At 51.0% G+C, this 20,153-nt stretch overlaps 1 protein-coding gene across 1 annotated transcript; it reads right to left on the minus strand.

The window, feature by feature from the left end:
• Positions 1-226: 226 nt before the first annotated feature.
• Positions 227-19,645, minus strand: LOC120404005 (maestro heat-like repeat-containing protein family member 7). Its single transcript, XM_039536019.1, has 11 exons — positions 19,293-19,645; positions 17,997-18,132; positions 16,318-16,418; positions 15,111-15,260; positions 14,324-14,478; positions 13,800-13,944; positions 3,239-3,423; positions 2,994-3,131; positions 2,145-2,259; positions 769-855; positions 227-241 (listed from the first exon to the last, which is right to left on the minus strand). Exons 1-11 carry the CDS (start codon positions 19,323-19,325, stop codon positions 227-229), a joined length of 1,260 nt encoding a protein of 419 aa, XP_039391953.1. The 5' UTR covers positions 19,326-19,645.
• Between the last annotated feature and the right edge of the window lie 508 nt (positions 19,646-20,153).

Below are 20,153 nucleotides of genomic sequence, written 5' to 3' on the forward strand. Positions count from 1 at the left end.
TCTCCATGTCTGATCTAGTCATAGTCCGGGTTTAATAAACCGGACTGACCCCCTATTCTCAGGCGAAGTAAATTATCATTAACGAGAGTTGCCTTCAGATTGTCTCCTCTTTACCAGGCTGTCAGATCTGTGTATTTAAGCCCCAAGGACTTTCTCTGCCTTCACTATATTGTGGGTATCAAACTTGTTATGAGATCTTAGCAGCAAAAGGCCCTTCCAGAGCTCTTCAGAGGAGCGAGTGCTGCGGGACAGAGCCGTGACGTCAACAGTTAAAACCTATGAGGCTTTAAAAGGGGATTTGTAGGAAAAAATGGTTCCTAATTGTAGTGAAATGGCTCTATCCAAGCGTCCCTGATCACTGGGGTCGCCAGCATTCCCTGGGGGTCTAGAGTCTGCAGCTCTGCTGCTACTCTAGTGCTAGGGTTCTTTGGATCACAGAGACCCCAGACACAATCAGGCCCAGCTGTGCCAGACGCTCCACACACCTAGAGACGCACCCTGCAGGAGCCAGGCCCTGCCCTGCAGAACAACAGACAAAGGCCAGGCAGGGGCTTGCCCAAGGGCACCCCGCAGGTCAGTGGCAGAGCCAGGAATAGAAGCCAGGGCTCCTGACTCCAGGCCAGGGCCATACCCCCGGGAAGGTTTCAATGACCCCAGCCCTGCAGCAGCTCCCTGCGGTTCTGGGTTTATCCCCCAGCCCTCCTCCCCTCTCACCTTCTCTGGGAGAAGGGCCAGATTGAGGAGGCCTTTGAGCGCCAACCAGCGCACCACGGTCTGGGGGTCTCTCAGCTGCCTGCTCATCTCCTCCACGATGGCGTCTTCCAGCTCGTTGCCAAGGTCAGGGCACTGGAGGAGCTAACACACCAACAGCAAATCAAGCTAGAGAACGGGGGTGGCCTCTCGCGCCTCATCTCTGCCATTGGGCCCTTAGCTCCACTGGCCAAGGCCCAGCATGGGCTGCATGCAGGGCATCGCGATTGGTCACCGTGTGGGCCCCACTGAAACGCTGCTAGCGCGACGGCCCCTCGAGGCTCCAGCTGAGATCAAGGCCTGCCCTGCTCCCTCACTAAGGCTCAGCTGCACACGGAGCAGTGGTGTGAGGCGGGGGGTCTGCAGCCTTGTGCTCCAAAGAGGCGCTCGGTCTGTAGGGGGCAGGTGAACTGGCCATGAATGGGCAGGTGGCTGCCCGGCCTGCGCATGGCACACGGATGTCAGAGGGGGCTCGAGGGCCAAGGTCACACAAGGGACCATTCTATGGAACTGAGCCTTGGGGAACAAGAGACACCTGACCCTGGGCCTTGCTCCAGCCCCGTGACACCAGCTGGGGCAGGTAACAATGCCCAGACTGAGTGACTCCACCCCTAAGGTTGTAGGAGCTTTCCCTGCCCCTGCTCACCCACCCACCCCCAGGGCCTTCAGGGCCACCCCTCTCCTGGCCATAGGCATGAGCGGCAAGTTCCATTGGCCCATGGTGCCTGGGCACCATGGGCCTCAGCCCCACCTTTCCCCCCACGTCTCCCAGGCCATTTAAAACAGCCTGGGGCCCCCACCACCACTGGCAGTGCAGCAGAGCTGAGCGGCCTCCTGCCTGCTTGCTCCCATGGCTGCCGGCCCCTCCCTGTGGCCCCTGGGTGGGGTGGGCGCGCCCCTGCAGCCAGTAGGAAGCTGTGGGGGCAGTGCCTCGGGGTAGCAGCACATGGAGGGCCCCTGGCCCACCCTGCCTAGGAGCCCCAGATAAGCGCCGCACTCTCCCAACTCCTCCCAGAGCCTGCCACCCCACCCCTTTCCCGCACCCCACTCTGGCCCCCAAACTCCTTTCCAGAGCCTGCACCCCCTCCCTCCCCACCCCCTCCTGTCCCCAAACTCCCTCCCAGAGCCTGCATCCCCACCCTCTCCTGCACTCCCACCCTCTGACCCATCCCAGAGCCTGCACCCCAGGCCCCCTCCCCCACCCAAACTCCCTCCCAGAGACTTAGGCAGGTTGGGGGCAGAGTTTAGGGGGGCAGAGTTTGGAGGGGCAGGTTCTGCTGAGCACCAGCAAAATTTCTACAAATCTGCTGTCCCTGGCCATAGGTCAGCCCCATGCCCCAGTCACCGCTGGGCCGGGGCTCTTCTCACGACCCTCACGCGCTGGTGAGGCTCACCTGAATGAAGAGCGCCACGGCCGGGACGTACCGCCTATCGTCCCGATCGTTGAGGATGGCCATGAGATGGTGGAAAATCCAGTTTCGCTCCTGGAAATTGAGCGAAACCATGGCCCTGGCATAGGAAACACAAACACCACATCATCAAGGTAGGCAAGGACTGGTCCTCCATTTACGAATCTAACCAGACCAGTGCCACAGGACAGGGGATCCCGGGCGACTAGTCACGCGCAGCTGGCACGGACTAGTTCCTGCTGGCTTAAAATGCCCATCGGCTTATGTGCTAGAGACCCAAACCCTTAATCACTCGACAGGGAGCCCTTCCATGAGGCCAGCTCTGAGCACGTAGTGCTGTGGCTGCAAGAGAACTGCAGACAAAGAAGGGTGTCGGTGGGGTCGGTGGTCTTCCTCATGTGCCCAGATATTGGGTGATGAGAGACAGAAGGGTGGGTGAGAGAATATCTTAGATTCACCCAAGACAAGCGCTGGAGCTTTCTGTGTTAGCTTCTCTCTCACCCACAGTCACTGGGCCAACCAAAGACATTCCCTCCCCCACCTTGTCTCTCTCATGTGCTGGGCCTGACAGGGCTACACCAACGCTGCGGAAAGACATGGCGGAGGCTGTCTTTGCCCAGCCACGCCTGCCAGAGCCACGCAGGAAGCGGTTTACGCCAGGCAGCGCAGGGTGGAGAAGTAGCCGACTGACCCCTTGGCCAACAGCACAGAGGCTGCAGCCTGTTCCATGCAGGCGATTGGGAGCCGCGTCTCACCCAGCAGGGAAGGCAATGTGGCCGTGTCCTGGGCCAGGGAGGGGAGCTGTTACTGTGATCGGTTCTGGGCAGCACTCACCGGGCAAGCAGGCAGACACCATTGTGGTGCGTGTCAGAGCTCATGAGCAGGTCCCAGCCGCCCTGCTTCATCATGAAGGTGACCTGCTCCTTGTAGCCAGTGCATAGAAGCAAAGCTTCCATGGCCTTCACCGTGAACCTGTGTGCAGAGCGAGCCTCTTGTTACTGAGTGAGCCCAGGCCAGGCCCTGCTGCGTGCCTGCGGGCGACGCTGCAGAACCCAGGCTGGGTGTCGGGCTGGCGGTACCTGATGGGGCTGAGGGGTGCGGCCGTGTCCTTCTTGTTATGCTCCCTCTCCTGCGAAGCAGTGTACTGCACTGTGTGGGTGACATGGAAGAGCAGCACGACGTAGAGCTGAGGGAAGAGCTCCTTCACCTCCTGCCTGCAGGCCTGCTCCTGCAGGATCACATACAGGGCTCTTGTGGCCTGCAACTAAGAACAGGAGACAGACATCGCTGCAGGGATTTTGTCCTTCCCACGCTCCCCCAGGGCACCTAGAGGGGTGGGGTGGGGTGGGCTGGGGGCTAAGGCCTGGGACGCTGGGTTCAATTCCTAGCCTGTGAGACCTTGGCTAGAACCACACAAGGGACTTCGGCCCAGCGTGGCCATGCCTAGCTTCATGTGCCCTGCTGCCCAGTGGACTCACAGCCCTGGGTTAAGTGCCCAGGCTCCGTATACGCTCCAGAGAGAGAGTCAGTTGGGCCAATTGTTAAAGCGGGTGAAAGGGATGGCCTGGGTAATTTCAGGCCTGTCAGCCTGACATCGATCCCAGGCAAGATAATGGAGCAGCTGATATAAGATTCAATTAATAAAGAATTAAAGAGGATAATTTATTTAATGCAAATCAACAATTTTTCGATGAGATTACAAGTTTGGTAGATAAAGGAAATGGTATTGACATAATGTATGTAGACTTCTGTAAGGCGCTTGAGTTGGCACTGCACTCCAGTTTGATCAGAAACCTAGAAGTTACAAAAGTAACGTGGCACACATGAATTGGATTATAAAGTGGCTGATAGGTCTCAAAATGTAATTGTAAACTGGGAATCAGCATTGCACAGGTGTGTTTCCAGGATGGTCCTTGCAGGGATCAGGTCTTGGCCCTACGTGATTTAACATTTTCATCAATGACCTGGAAGAAAACATCAAATCATCACTGATAAAGTTTGCAGATGACACAAGAATTGGGTGAGTGGTAAATAATGAAGAGGATAAGTCACTGATACAGAGCGATCTGAATCACTTGGTAAACTGGGGAGCAATCAAACAGTATGTGTTTTAATATGGCTCATTGTAAATGAATACATCTAGGAACAGGATGAGGGACTCTATCCTGGGAAGCAGAGACTCTGTAAAGGACTTGGGAGTCCTGGTGGATAATCAGCTCATGTGATCCTGGGATAAATAAACAGAAGAATCTACAGTGGGAGTATTTGGCACTGGTGTGACAACTGCTGGGATCCTGGGTCCAGTTCCGGTGCCTCAATGCAAAAAGAATGTTGATGAATTGCAGAGGGTTCAGAGAAGAGCCATAAGAATGATTAAAGGACTAGAAACCATGTCTTATAGTGATAGGGTGACCAGACAGGACAGGGGTTGGGGGTAATAGGAGCCTATATAAGGAAAAGACCCTAAAATCAGGACTGTCCCTATAAAAATCAGGACCTCTGGTGAGAGATATAGTGAGAGACTCAAGAAGCTCGATCTATTCATCTTAACAAAGAGAGGGTTGAGGGGTGACTTGATTACTGTCTATAGGTATCTCCCTGGGAAACAAATATTTAGTAATTGGCTTTTCAGTCTTGCAGAGAAAGGTCTAACATGATCCAGTGGCTGGAAGTTGAAGGTAGACATTCAGACTGGAAATAAGGCATAAACGTCACAGTGAGAGTAATTAATCATTGGAAGAATTTACCCAGGGTGGTGATAGATTCTCCATCACTGACTGTTTTTGAACCACGATGGGATGTTTTTCTTCAAAGACCTGCTCTAGGAATGATCTGGGGGCAGTTCTCTGGCTTGTGTCAGGCAGGGGATCTGACTAGATGATCGCAGAGGTCCCTTCTGGCCTTGAACTCTATGAAGCTAAGAGTGAGGAGCTGCCTAAACCAACCAATAGGAAATGCGGAGGAGAGGGATGTGGCCTAAGCCCCACCCCTAAAGGGAATTTGGTATCTATCTCTACTTGGGAACACTTAAATAGTCATTGGAGCAGAGTTTTGACCCCAGGTCTCCCAGTTGGGTACCCTAACCACTGGGCTAGAGACAGTGGTGTAGTCGAAAATATGAAGGTCCTGGAATGCCACTAAAATACTGATTTTCTTCAATATGAATTATAGAAATTCACATTTTATTTGTCTACTGAATTTCTGGTACAGTAATCCTTGGCTAAACCAGGCATGACTGGAGACAGGCCAGCTGTCCAAAATAACAAGGTATTGGATTTTTTTTTAATTGTACATCCCCCCCCATAGTAGCTATTCAATTTATTTTAAATGTTGAAATCATTGTGCTGAAATGCCATTACTGTGTATGCAATAGAATACAATAGAAATGCCATTACTGTGTCTACAATAGAATATGTAAAAGATATAACTCTAGACAGTAGTGTACAGTACAGTGGTAAAAACCCAATGAATGCGTAGCAAGTTTTCTTTTTACTTTTTTCTTTCTGTTTGGTTGTTTGAGGGACCGTGTGCTCTGGCTGGCAGTTGGAGGCAGGTTTGAAAGCTCGAAGCCTCTGGTAATTGGCTGAGCCTTAATCAGTGGGCGGGGCATTCACTCAGGCCAGGCCAGGGCTTTATAAAGCCGTGCACAAGCGACCAGGGAGCTTTGCGAACAGGGGCTGCTAACAGGGAGTTTCGCAAGGGAGTTCTCCAGGTGAAGGAGGAGCTAATACAGCATCTGTGGGGTAAGTGACTGTCTGTAGTGTGTGTTTGTTTGTGTTTGGGGGTTACTTGCTGTGTGCTGAGCTTGTGTTTGTCAGTCTGTTTGTTTGTTTGGTTGTTTGAGGGACCGTGTGCTCTGGCTGGCAGTTGGAGGCAGGTTTGAAAGCTCGAAGCCTCTGGTAATTGGCTGAGCCTTAATCAGTGGGCGGGGCATTCACTCAGGCCAGGCCAGGGCTTTATAAAGCCGCGCACAAGCGACCAGGGGCTGCTAACAGGGAGTTTCGCAAGGGAGTTTAGAAGGGGAGTGGGAAGGGAGTGGGAGCCCCTCGCCAGCCCTAACCCCTTCCCCGTGGCCCCCCCCTAAAACCTATAAACCAAACTACATTCAAAACCTCTTCCTTTAAACCACCCTTTCACTAACTAGGAGACAATGCAGGCAGAAGCCCAGCAGCAGAGTGGGGGCTATCCAGTTTATTGCACTGACTGTCGCATGTATGATTACCTGCCCTGTGGGCGGGTGGCGTATGTGTGCGGTCGGTGCAAGGAGCTCCTGACCCTCAGAGACCATGTACGGACTTTGGAGGCCAGGGTGGCGGAACTGGAGGAGCTGAGGGAGGCAGAGAGGTATGTTGATGAGGCCTTCCGGGACACTGTAGAATTGTCCCACCTCCGCTTAGACAGCTCCTGTGCTGTTGAGGAGGAAGAAGGGCCCAGGGAAGTAGAGCAGTCAATGGGAGCAGAGGGAAACCTTCCCATAGTTGGGACCCTCCTTCCAGATGGTTCTGGGGTTGCCTCTCGCACTGAGGTTGCCTCTCCGGGAGGAACTCCAGTTTCTAGGAAAAGGCAGGTGTTAGTAATGGGAGATTCGATTATTAGAAATGTAGATAGCTGGGTCTGTGATGACCGGGAGAACCGTATGGTGACTTGCCTGCCTGGTGCGAAGGTTGCGGATCTCTCGAGGCATCTAGATAGACTTATGTGTAGTGCCGGGGAGGAGCCGGTGGTCGTGGTACATGTAGGTACCAATGACATAGGGAAGGGTAGGAGAGATGTCCTGGAAGCCAAATTTAGGCTGCTAGGGAAGAGACTGAAATCCAGGACCTCTATGGTGGCATTTTCAGAAATGCTCCCAGTTCCACGCGCAGGGCCAGGTAGGCAGGCAGAGCTGCAGAGTCTCAATGCGTGGATGAGACGATGGTGTAGAGAGGAGGGGTTCACGTTCATTAGGAACTGGGAAACTTCTGGGATGGGAGGAGCCTATACAGGAGAGATGGGCTCCACCTAAACCAAAGTGGAACCAGACTGCTGGCACTAAACATTAAAAAGGTTGTAGAGCAGTTTTTAAACTAGGAGATGGGGAAAGCCGACTGCTGCAGAGGAGCGTGTGGATCGGACACAGACTTCTTTTATGGAGAGTCTGATGATAGAGAATCTCCAGGTTATAGTCAGGAGCAGAGGAATGAGAAGTATAATGTAAGGGCCGGATCAGATGATAAACAATCACATAAAAAAGAATCTGGCACATCAGAAAAAGGCAGGCTAATAAACAGGGACAAGTTTTTAAAGTGCTTGTACACAAATGCCAGAAGTCTAAATAATAAGATGGGTGAACTAGAGTGCCTTGTGATAAAGGAGGATATAGATATAATAGGCATCACAGAAACCTGGTGGACTGAGACCAATCAATGGGACACAATCATTCCAGGGTACAAAATATATCGGAAGGACAGAACAGGCCGTGCAGGGGGAGGAGTGGCACTATATGTTAAAGAAAGTGTAGATTCAAATGAAGTAAAAATCTTAGGCGAATCCACAGGTTCCATAGAGTCTCTATGGATAGAAATTTCATGCTCTAGTAAAAATATAACAGTAGGGATCTATTATCGACCACCTGACCAGGACAGTAATAGTGATGATGAAATGCTAAGGGAAATTAGAGAGGCTATCAAAATTAAGAACCCAATAATAGTGGGGGATTTCAATTATCCCCATATTGACTGGGAACATTTCACTTCAGGACGAAATGCAGAGATAAAATTTCTCGATACTTTAAATGACTGCTTCATGGAGCAGCTGGTACGGGAACCCACAAGGGGAGAGGCGACTCTAGATTTAATCCTGAGTGGAGCGCAGGAGCTGGTCCAAGAGGTAACTATAGCAGGACCGCGTGGAAATAGTGACCATAATACAATAGCATTCAACATCCCTGTGGTGGGAAGAACATCTCAACTGCCCAACACTGTGGCCTTTAATTTCAAAAGGGGGAACTATACAAAAATGAGGGGGTTAGTTAGACAAAAGTTACAAGGTACAGTGACTAAAGTGAAATCCCTGCAAGTTGCATGGGCCCTTTTTAAAGACACCATAATGGAGGCCCAACTTCAATGTATACCCCAAATTAAGAAAAACAGTAAAAGAACTAAAAAAGAGCCACCGTGGCTTAACAACCATGTAAAAGAAGCAGTGAGAGATAAAAAGACTTCCTTTAAAAAGTGGAAGTCAAATCCCAGTGAGGCAAATAGAAAGGAGCACAAACACTGCCAACTTAAGTGCAAGAGTGTAATAAGAAAAGCCAAAGAGGAGTTTGAAGAACGGCTAGCCAAAAACTCCAAAGGTAATAACAAAATGTTTTTTAAGTACATCAGAAGCAGGAAGCCTGCTAAACAACCAGTGGGGCCCCTTGACGATGAAAATACAAAAGGAGCGCTTAAAGATGATAAAGTCATTGCGGAGAAACTAAATGGATTCTTTGCTTCAGTCTTCACGGCTGAGGATGTTAGGGAGATTCCCAAACCTGAGCTGGCTTTTGTAGGTGACAAATCTGAGGAACTGTCACAGATTGAAGTGTCACTAGAGGAGGTTTTGGAGTTAATTGATAAACTCAACATTAACAAGTCACCAGGACCAGATGGCATTCACCCAAGAGTTCTGAAAGAACTCAAATGTGAAGTTGCGGAACTATTAACCAAGGTTTGTAACCTGTCCTTTAAATCGGCTTCGTACCCAATGACTGGAAGTTAGCTAATGTAACGCCAATATTTAAAAAGGGCTCTAGGGGTGATCCTGGCAATTACAGACCGGTAAGTCTAACGTCGGTACCGGGCAAATTAGTTGAAACAATAGTAAAGAATAAAATTGTCAGACACATAGAAAAACATAAACTCTTGAGCAATAGTCAACATGGTTTCTGTAAAGGGAAATCGTGTCTTACTAATCTATTAGAGTTCTTTGAAGAGGTCAACAAACATGTGGACAAGGGGATCCGGTAGACATAGTGTACTTAGATTTCCAGAAAGCCTTTGACAAGGTCCTCACCAAAGGCTCTTATGTAAATTAAGCTGTCATGGGATAAAAGGGAAGGTCCTTTCATGGATTGAGAACTGGTTAAAGGACAGGGAACAAAGGGTAGGAATTAATGGTAAATTCTCAGAATGGAGAGGGGTAACTAGTGGTGTTCCCCAAGGGTCAGTCCTAGGACCAATCCTATTCAATTTATTCATAAATGATCTGGAGAAAGGGGTAAACAGTGAGGTGGCAAAGTTTGCAGATGACACTAAACTACTCAAGATAGTTAAGACCAAAGCAGATTGTGAAGAACTTCAAAAAGATCTCACAAAACTAAGTGATTGGGCAACAAAATGGCAAATGAAATTTAATGTGGATAAATGTAAAGTAATGCACATTGGAAAAAATAACCCCAACTATACATACAACATGATGGGGGCTAATTTAGCTACAACGAGTCAGGAAAAAGATCTTGGAGTTATCGTGGATAGTTCTCTGAAGATGTCCACGCAGTGTGCAGAGGCGGTCAAAAAAGCAAACAGGATGTTAGAAATCTTAAAAAGGGGATAGAGAATAAGACTGAGAATATATTATTGCCCTTATATAAATCCATGGTACGCCCACATCTCGAATACTGTGTACAGATGTGGTCTCCTCACCTCAAAAAAGATATTCTAGCACTAGAAAAGGTTCAGAAAAGAGCAACTAAAATGATTAGGGGTTTAGAGAGAGTCCCATATGAGGAAAGATTAAAGAGGCTAGGACTCTTCAGTTTGGAAAAGAGGAGACTAAGGGGGGACATGATAGAGGTATATAAAATCATGAGTGATGTTGAGAAAGTGGATAAGGAAAAGTTATTTACTTATTCCCATAATACAAGAACTAGGGGTCACCAAATGAAATTAATAGGCAGCAGGTTTAAAACAAATAAAAGGAAGTTCTTCTTCACGCAGCGCACAGTCAACTTGTGGAACTCCTTACCTGAGGAGGTTGTGAAGGCTAGGACTATAACAATGTTTAAAAGGGGACTGGATAAATTCATGGTGGCTAAGTCCATAAATGGCTATTAGCCAGAATGGGTAAGAATGGTGTCCCTAGCCTCTGTTCGTCAGAGGATGGAGATGGATGGCAGGAGAGAGATCACTTGATCATTGCCTGTTAGGTTCACTCCCTCAGGGGCACCTGGCATTGGCCACTGTTGGTAGACAGATACTGGGCTAGATGGACCTTTGGTCTGACCCGGTACGGCCTTTCTTATGTTCTTATGTTCTTATGTACTTTAGCCTATAGGCTAATGAAAATAGAAAATAAATCATGCTGCTGCACTACAGACATTACTGTATCAGGCTGAAATAATAAAAGTTTATTTTAAATGTAGCTAGTAGGCTACACAAGTAACACAAAATACATCAAGGCATAACGGGCTGGAGTAGCAAAGGCCTGCTGTAATGCATTGATCTAATTTTTACAAGTATTTCCACAAAGCGTCTTTCTCCATATTGTATTTTCTGTGTCTGTGAATCAGAGGGAGAACAAGGATGTCTGAGCCAACTTCTGGCACAGCTGAGAGGATGCCACATGGAAAATGAAGGGCCATGTAACTTGCTAAACATGAGTGATGACGTATGCGGAATAAGCCCCTTGCTACATTTCCATTCACAATCATAGTCATGTGGCTGAGGGTATGGCTACACTTGCAGCTGTACAGCACTGGGAGTTAAAGCTGTCTTCGTACAGCTGAGTAGGGAAAGCACTGCAGTCTGTCCACACTGACAGTTGCCAGCGCGCTGTTGTGGCCACATTTGCAGCATCTGCAGCGGCATTGGGAGCAGTGCATTATGGTCAGCTATCCCAGCGTTCCAAGTGGCTGCAACGTGCTTTTCAAAAGGGGGGGTGGAGTGTGACAGGGAGCGTGGGGGAGAGAGAGAGTGGATTTTTGGAGCCAACACTGTGTCAGCAGCTGCCTTGCAAGTTCCAACCCCCTCCCCTAGCCCTCTCTGACTCACTGAAAGTGAACAGCACCTCTTTGTTTTTTCCTCACAGAGCAGATAAGCACCCGCTCACCGAAACGGACCCTCCTCCCTCCCCCTCTATTCAAGCAAACACTAGCTGTGGGCCTTCCAAAGGGAGCCCTCTGCCTCTGCTCATTTACAGCAAACAGGAGCTGTGTTTGTTTTTTTGATAAGCAGCTCCCGGAGCCCAGAGTTTACAACAAAACAAAGAGCGGAACCTTCACTTAAAAGGGTTATGGGAAGCTTCCGGAGATCAGTCACTGCATACTAAGATTATTCCCTGTTTACACTGGTGCCCCAGCGCAGCAGCAGCAGCACAATACTCTTTATTCCTCTCGGGGAGGTGGAGTACAAGCAGCGCTGTAGCCACGGAGATACAGCGCTGTATGTGCCTTGCCAGTGTGGACGGGGAGTGAGTTACAGCGCTGTTGGTGGCTTTATTGCGCTGTAATTCTCAAGTGTGGCCAAGGCCTTAGATAAAGTGAAAAGGAGGTAGGGCAGCTGTGTAACCAATCTGGTCTGTCACTGACAGGAATTGTCAATGCCTAGCATGACTCTCTTGATTATACTGGTCAGAAGTGCCAGCTGAGCTGAAACCACTGCTCAGCTCCACGCGTGTGATTTCATGCAGCATGGCTGAAGCCTGGTCTACACTACAAAGGGGGTTCGAATTAGGGTACGCAAATTCAGCTACGTGAATAGCGTAGCTGAATTCGAAGTACCCTAATTCGAACTACTCACCCGTCCAGACGCGGCGGGGTCGAACTCCGCGGCTCCCCCGTCGACTCCACCACCGCCGTTTGCAGTGGTGGAGTACCGGAGTTGACCGCGGTGCTTCCGGAGTTCAAACTATCGCATCTAGATCAGACGCGATAGTTCGAACTCCGAGAAGTCAAACTCACCGCGTCGACCCAGATGGTAAGTGTAGACTAGCCCTGAGTGTGAACGTGGATTTAGGCCTTGGCTACACTTGAGAGTTACAGCACAATAAAGCCACCAACAGCGCTGTAACTCACTCCCCGTCCACACTGGCAAGGCATATACAGCGCTGTATCTCCCTGGCTACAGCGCTGCTTGTACTCCACCTCCTCGAGAGGAATAAAGAGTGTTGCACTGCTGCTGCTGCGCTGGGGCACCAGTGTAAACAGGGAATAACCTTAGTACGCAGTATCGACTCATCCCACCCCCCTTTCTGGCTCAGGTTACAGCCTCAGGTACTGACCCTCACCTAAAGTCATCCCCTGCTCTCCCATCCCCCATGCAGACAGTCCCAGTAAAACTAAACACCATTTCCAGGTCAATCCATCCCTCTCCCTACAGCGTCACAGGGCTATAGATAACAAAATGAAATTCACCACAGACAAATGTGAGGTGCTACATTTAGAGAAGAAAAAGCAAATGCACAGATACAGAATGGAGGATAACCAGCTGAGAAGGATCTGGGAGCTGTGGTGGATCACAACCTCAGCATGAGTCAGCAATGCGATGCTGTTGCAAAAAAAGCAAATGCAATTTTAAGTTGCATTAACAGAGGTATAGCCAGGGCCGGCTCCAGACGCCAGCGTGCCAAGCGCGCGCTTAGGGCGGCAATGAGAGCCGCAGGGGGCGCTCTGCCTGTCGCCGGGAGGGCAGCAGGTGGCTCCGGCGGACCTCCCACAGGAGTGCCTGCGGAGGGTCCGCTGGTCCCGCGGCTCCGGTGGACCTCCCGCAGGCATGGCTGCGGATGCTCCACTGGAGCTGCGGGACCAGCGGACCCTCCGCAGGCACGTCTGCAGCAGGTCCACTGGAACCGCGGACCAGCGACCGCCAGAGCACCCCCCGTGGCGTGCCGCCCTGCTTGGGGCGGCGAAATTACTAGAGCCGCCCCTGGGTATAGCATGCAAGTCATGGGAGGCGATAGTACCACTCTACTCAGTGCTGGTTAGGCCTCAGCTGGAGTACGGTGTCCAGTTTTGGTCACCAATGTCTAGAAAGGATGTGGAGAAACTGGAAAGGATCCAGAGGTGAGTGACAAAGGTGATCAGAGGGATGGAACACAAGCCATAAGAAAAAAAGGCTGAAGGAACTGGCTATGTTTTGTTTGGAAAGGAGGAGATTAAGGGGGGACTAGATAATGGTCTTCAGATACGTGGAAGGCTGCCATAAAAAAAGATAGAGAAAAGTTGTTCTCTCTTGCCACAGAGGGCAGGACAAGAGGCGATGGGGTCAAACTACAGCACAGCAGATATAGATTAAGCCTCAGGAAAAACTTCCTAACTGTAAGAAGAGTAGGACGATGGGAAAGATGCCTAGGGAGCTTGTGGAAACTCTTTCGCTGGAGGTTTTCAGAAGGAGGCTGGAGCCATCTGTCCAGGGTGGGTTAGAAACAAGAAGTCCTGCATTGTTGCAGGGGGCTGGACGAGCTGACTTTGCGATCCCTTCTCACCCTGTGATTCTATGAGTGCTGCTGAATAGCACCAGGAGAGCGTTTCGGCGTGTTCCGGCTCGAATATAGCACTGGCTAAAGTCACACTCTCTCTCTCTTTGGCCCAATGACTATACCCCGTGGGAGACTGAGAGACCCCCTCAGGCCATGATGGGGACACACGGCACTCCTTCCCTTGCTGCAGGGGCTGGTACTTACGGCCAAGAGGGGGAAGCCAGCCGGTCTCTCAGAGAGCTGATGCCGTCGCCGAGCCGGCTCCTGCAGCCTGCTGACCAGCTCCCCAAGGATCTTTCTTGTGGTCTTGGGCTGGGATGTCAGCATCTTCCACATCTCCGCAGCAACACTGCAAAGGGAGAGAGCCAGTGGCACCCGATCAGAGCCCTGCCAGCCTCCTGCACCCCTCGGCACTGGCACGCCTGCTGGGTCTCCCCTCACCGGCCAGCCCTTTGTTGCCCTCCTGCTCCTGCAAGGACCCCGTTGGCTGGTGCAGGCTACATGGGGCCAGGTCTGAGTGTCAGCCACAGGAGAGGCCGAGGGATGCCGTACAGGGTTTTGCAGATTGGCCTGTGTCCAGGGCAAGCCAGCCTGCAAAACCCTCCAGGAGAAGCAGCAGCTCTGCAGGGAGCAGGAGATCTCTGGAGGGTTCTGCACTCCCCTGTCTCTGGCAGCGGGACCAGTCCGGGGGACCCAGAGTGCAAGTGGTGGTAGCCGCAGCCCCGTACCTGTCACATGACAGTGAGCAGCCCAGCAGGGTTCTGACCACCTCCTCGCTGAACCGGTAGCCCAGCAGGAGAAGGGCCCTGCGCAGCTCCTGCCGGGCAAGTGGCTCGCTGATGGAGTCCAGGTGGTTATGAATGCTCCTCACAGCCTCTGACACCTGGAAGGGAAATGGGGAGGTGGGGGCCTTGGCTTCCTCACATGGCTATTGATCTGGGGAGCCAAGGACCTGCTGCACCTGAGAGCCATCTGCCCTCCCAGAACCTCTTCACCAGCCCCAGGCCTAGAACACAGCACTAGTTCCCAGCCTATCGATTCATAGACTGCAAGGCCACAAGCGGCCATGGTGATCACCTAGACCAGGGGTAGGCAACCTATGGCACGTGTGCTGAAGGTGGCACGCAAGCTGATTTTCAGTGGCACTCACACTGCCGGGGCCTGGCCACTGGTCCAGGGAGATCTGCATTTTAATTTCATTTTAAATGAAGCTTCTTAAAAATTTTAAAAAATTTATTTACTTTATATACAACAATATTTAGTTATTTATTGTAGACTTATAGAAAGAGATTTTCTACAAACATTAAAATGTATTACTGACACGTGAAACCTTAAATTAGAGTGAATAAATGAAGACTTGGCACACCACTTCTGAAAGGTTGCTGACCCCTGACCTACACTGACCCCCTGCATTTCACAGGCCAGAGAACTGCCCCCCAAGAATGCCTAGCATCCAGAGACAGAGTCTCCCACGGATGGGCTCCCCCAGCATGGTGTTCTCACTGCAGCTCTTACCCTCCCCAAGCTGAGGCCGGGAACCTCCAGGATCGTATGCAGCATGTTCCTGGCCGTCACTGCGTCATGGACGCTGGAGTCTCTCATGCCGTTGATAGCAGTGAGGAGAAAGTCCATGCCTTCAGACGGGTCAAAGTACTTCCCAAAAATCTGAAACAAACTGCCAGTGAAACCCCTTTTGCTGCCCAGCGCGGATCCGGTCAGTGGCCTAGCAGGCAGGACTGGCCCGGGCAGGAGTGCAGGCAAACCCCACTCTTCCGGGACAGGCCTGGCTTACTGCACCTGGGCAGCACAGTACCCAGCCAGCAATCAGAAGCTGTCATGCATGGCAGAGGCCAGCGTGGCAGTGCACGGGGGCACAATACTGCGCAGCACGGATACACTCTCTAGTGCTCAGCAGGGACTGGCGCTCATGCGCAGATGCAATGATGCCTTTTATTGCATTAATCTCTGAGGAAGCTCCCAGCAAACCTGACAAGGAGCTGGGATCAGGTTTGGATGAGCCCCAGTGCATCTTGGGATGTGTCATGTAGGGAGGCATATTGGGCTGCATTAGTAGAAGCACTGCCTGCAGATGGAGGGAAGTGATTATTCCCCTCTATTCGGCACTGGTGAGGTCACACATGGAGTATTGCGTCCAGTTTTGGGCCCCGCACAAGAGAAAGGATATGGACAAATCAGAGAGAGTCCAGCAGAGGGCAATGAAAATGATGCGGGGGCTGGGGCACATGACTTGATAGCAGCCTTCACTACCTGCAGCGGGGTTCCAAAAAGGATGGAGCTCGGCTGTTCTCAGTGGTGGCTGATGAGAGAACAAGGAGCAATGGTCTCAAGTTGCAGTGGGGGGGGTTTAGGTTGGATATTAGGAAACACTATTTCACTAGGAGGGTGGTGAAGCACTGGAATGGGTTACCTAGGAAGGTGGTGGAATCTCCATCCTTAGAGGTTTTTAAGGTCAGGCTTGACAAAGCTCTGGCTGGGATGATTTAGTTGGGTTGGTCCTGCTTTGAGTAAGGGGTTGGACTAGATAATTTCCTGAGGTCTATTATTCTATGAGGTGGAGTGGGCCATAGGCAGGTCTCTGTCCCAGCTGGATGGGGTTAGTCACATCCTGGGTCTGTCCCTTCCCCCTGACTCCTAGGGTGTTAATTTCTGACTCCTGATAACTCTGGGCACAACAATCCCAGGAAGCACTGACTGTAGTTACCAATGTGATATTGCTGGTGTTGGTGACCCAGAAGGCTGTCTCAACTTGACTGTCGTTGAGGGGCTGCCAATACGCTGCACCAAGCTTCTCCGAAATTTTGGCTGACCCAGGGAGGGGAAACAGACAACAGGCAATATAAATCAGACCTTCGGTTAGCAAACGGGAGTTTTGCAAGGAAGTTTAGAGAGGGTGTGTGAGAGACAAGTACATCTAACAAACATACTGTAAACTCAGGCCAATAACCTGTTCCCCCATCCCTCCCCCAAACTAAACAAACTAAACCCCCTGGAAGAGTAAAAATAAACCAGGCAGAAGGGCAGCAGCAGCATGGGGCTCTCCAGTTGATTGCACTGAATGCAGCATGTACGATTACCAGCCCTGTGGGCAGGTAGCATATGTGGGCATTTGGCCCAAGGAGCTACTGGCCCTCGGAGACCAGGAGACCAGAGGGGCTGAACTGGTGGAGCCAAGGGAGACAGTGAGGTACATAGAGGAGACTTTTAGGGATGCAGTAGAGTAGTCCCACCCCCAGTCTGACAGCCTCTGTGCTTCTGAGGAGTGTGAAAGTTTCGGGAAGGAGAACATCGAGCTGGGGCAGAGGAGACGATCCCATAGTTGGGACCCACCTTCCAGATGAAGTCATGATGTCCTCTCACACTGAGGCTACCCCTCCTAAGGCGGGAATCCCACTTACAAAGAGAAGCCAGGAAATAGTAATGGGGGATTCAATCAATAGACATATAAACAGTTGGGTTTGTGATGACTGGGAGAACGGCATGGTAAATTGCCTGCCTGGTGCAAAGGTTGCAGCTATCACGAGACATCCAGACAGACTTATGTGCAGTGCTGTGGTATGTAACCTAGCGTTTAAATCGGCCTCTGTATGAGATTGTATTGCTCACACCCCTGAGCAATATAGTTATAACAATATAGGTCCGTAGTAGAGACCTGGGACTATTTCGTTTAGACAAGAGATGACTAAGGGGGGATATGATAGAGGTCTATAAAATCATGACTGGTATGAAGAAAGTTATTAGGGAAGTGTTATTTACTCTTGCACATAACAGGAGAACTAGGGGTCACTTTATGAAATGAAGAGGCAGCAAGTTAAAAAGAAACAAAAGAAGGTATCTGTGCACACAATGCACAGGCAACCTGTGGAAATTGTTGCCGTGGGATGTTGTGAAGGCTAAAAGTATAATTGGGTTCAAGATAATCAGGGCATGTAACCCCATACTCTGCATGTCCCTAAACCTCTGACTACCAGAAGCTGGGACTGCATGTCAGGGGATGGATCACTCAGAATTTCCCTGTTCAGTTCATTCCCTCTGAAACATGAGGCACTGGCCACTATCTGAAGACACAATACTGGGCTAGATGAAACATTGGTCTGACTCAGTATGTCCATTCTTATGTGAGTTATGAAGAGTAGAATATGGATAGAGGGTAAACATCAGGGTAAACTCCATGGCTTGCAGGACTAAGGATAATAAGGAGGATTTCTTTAAAAAAAGTGTATTAGGAACAAAAGAAATCGTAGCAGTGGTGTAGGCTCATTACTAGATGGAGACTGTTTAAAAGGTTGCAGAAAAGGTGGAAGTGTTCAATAAATATGTTTTTCATGTTGGAAACCCCATGTCAGTGTATTTAGGAAGGACAAGGGTCTCCAGTGCTCTTACATTTTAGCTGCAGCATGAAGGAGTAGAGGTGGTGAAGTCCCTCCACAGCCGATTGGCAGATCTCCTGCTCCTGCTCCGCACAGCACAGGGTGAGACACCCCACCAGCTGGCCCAGGACTCTGAACTCCTCCACTTCCTGACGGAGAGAGGGAGCAAAGGGAGTCACTCGCCCCTGCAGACCTAGCGCAGCGAGTCCTCCTGGCATTGCCCTAGCAATGGGTTAGAACAGGGGGAGGCAGAGGCCACCGCAGAGAGACTGGAGACAATGAGAGCAGGAGGAGCTGTGGGGCCCATCACCAGGGGCTGAGGAAAGCTCAGCAGGGATGGAGAAATCTGGGCAGCAAAGTCAGCAAACGTTACCCCCGAGTGGGGACCCAGGTAACGAATGAACTAACGTCCAGTCTCCATCTCAAGGGCAAGTTCCTAATCCCAGCCCCTTCTGCCATCCCCCTCCCTTCTTTGACCTCAGGCCCAGGAGCTTGGGGTCACCTTGGACTCCTCTGCTCTGCATCCTGCCTCTCTCACTCCATCCTGGAGCTCCCCAGAGCCCTCCCTTTCCGCGCCATCCCCAGCCTGCCTGCTCTCTCCTGCCGGCTCTCTCCTGCGGCCTTGTCCTCTCGTCTCCCCCTCCTGCAGCCCCTGCACTGGCTCCCTGCTCTTCCCCACCTGGCACCAAGCCCCTTGCCCTCCTCTCCCGGGGTCTGCACAGCCTCCCCACTCCCACTCCCCAGTTCTCTGGCGCCTTTGGCCCCGCCCATCCCTTTCACTGTGTCCCCTCCCACCTCCCTCCTTCTGTTCTGCTGCCCCAGCCTCTGGGGCCACATCATCCGAGCGACCCCCTCCAGCTGCCAGAGGGGAAGCCCTTCCACAGTGGGGATGGAGCAGCTGGAGCAGCTCAATGGCCCTGAGCATGCAGAGCAAGGGGCGTTCATCTGGCAGCCTGGCAGGAGCTGATGCCAAAGCATCCCACAGGCGTCTGACAAAGGGGGTGAACAGATACCTGGGTTCACAGGCTGCTCTCAGGGCAATCCTGTGTAAATGCACTGACCCTTCGGAGCAGACTTTGGTGCTAGGGGAACAGCGGGGAGAGTCCTTGGAGACAGAATGATGGGACTCGACCCAAATCCCACTGGAGTCAGAGGACAGACCCATCGACATCAGGGCTCGTTAGATTGGACTCCTACTGAGGATCTTGCTAAGTCACTATTCTAGGCCTGCGTTTTCCATGCCAGGGCGTGCTGCACCACGAGGCTGCTCAGTGTAGTTAGGAGGTGGCCAGGGTCACAGGCTGCTCACCTGGAATTTGCGCTGAGACCCCATGAGTTCCATAAGCCACCTGATCCTTCCCACTGCCCTCAGCCGCTCATGTACCTCCTTGGATGTAGTCCAGGGGAGCAGGACCTGAGAGAAACAAATTGGGACAATAGATGCTTAACACAATATTAACAACAAGGGGGCAGGAATACAGGCTAGACTAGGGAGAGAACAGGTAAAAGACAATTGAGGTCAGTTAGATGTATTCAAGTTGGCAGAGCCTCATGATATTCACCCTAGATGGAGCTAGGCAAAGCAATCGCTGAACCTTTAGGAGGGCTGAGGTCCCAAAGGACTGGAGAAGGGCAGACACAGAACCTGTCTTCAGAAAGGGGAACAAGGAGGCCCCAAGGAATTATAGACCAGTCAGCCTAACTTTGGTACCCAGAAAGATACTGAACAAGTTATTAAACAGTTTGTAAGAATCTAGAGGAGATAATAGGGTAATAACGAATAGCACCATGGATTTGTCCAGAACAAACCATGCCAAACCAATCTAATTTCCTTCTTTGACAGGGTTACTTGCCTAGTGGATGGAGGCAGGCAGTATATGATGATGTATATGAAGTTTAGTAAGGCTTTTGAGACAGTCCCACAAGACATTCTCATAAGCAAACTAAGCCAGTCTGATCCAGATGAGATTACTATAAGGCCATTCATCTGGCAACAGGAGTGACTATCTGGGGAGGGCAGGGCAGCTCTGTATGAAACCGGACCAGAGAGGGAGCAGATCTCACGGGGTAGGTGTCCAGAGAGGAACTGCAACATGGCAGCTAAGCAGCCAGACAGTGTTAGCAGGGGCTTGACAGAGTGGGAGGAACATCTGGGTGGGACACCCTGACA

This window comes from Mauremys reevesii, linkage group 4 (genome assembly GCF_016161935.1).
Source record: "Mauremys reevesii isolate NIE-2019 linkage group 4, ASM1616193v1, whole genome shotgun sequence".
Lineage (NCBI taxonomy): Eukaryota > Metazoa > Chordata > Testudines > Geoemydidae > Mauremys > Mauremys reevesii.

Excerpts from the sequence above, each read along its gene's own strand:
- LOC120404005 (XM_039536019.1), bottom strand. The coding sequence starts at position 19,325 with ATGGAACTCATGGGGTCTCAGCGCAAATTCCAG. Across the intron at positions 18,133-19,292 it reads GGTCTCAGCGCAAATTCCAG|GAAGTGGAGGAGTTCAGAGT; the intron begins GTGAGCAGCCTG and ends TCTCTCCGTCAG. Across the intron at positions 14,479-15,110 it reads CCGGCCTCAGCTTGGGGAGG|GTGTCAGAGGCTGTGAGGAG; the intron begins GTAAGAGCTGCA and ends TTTCCCTTCCAG.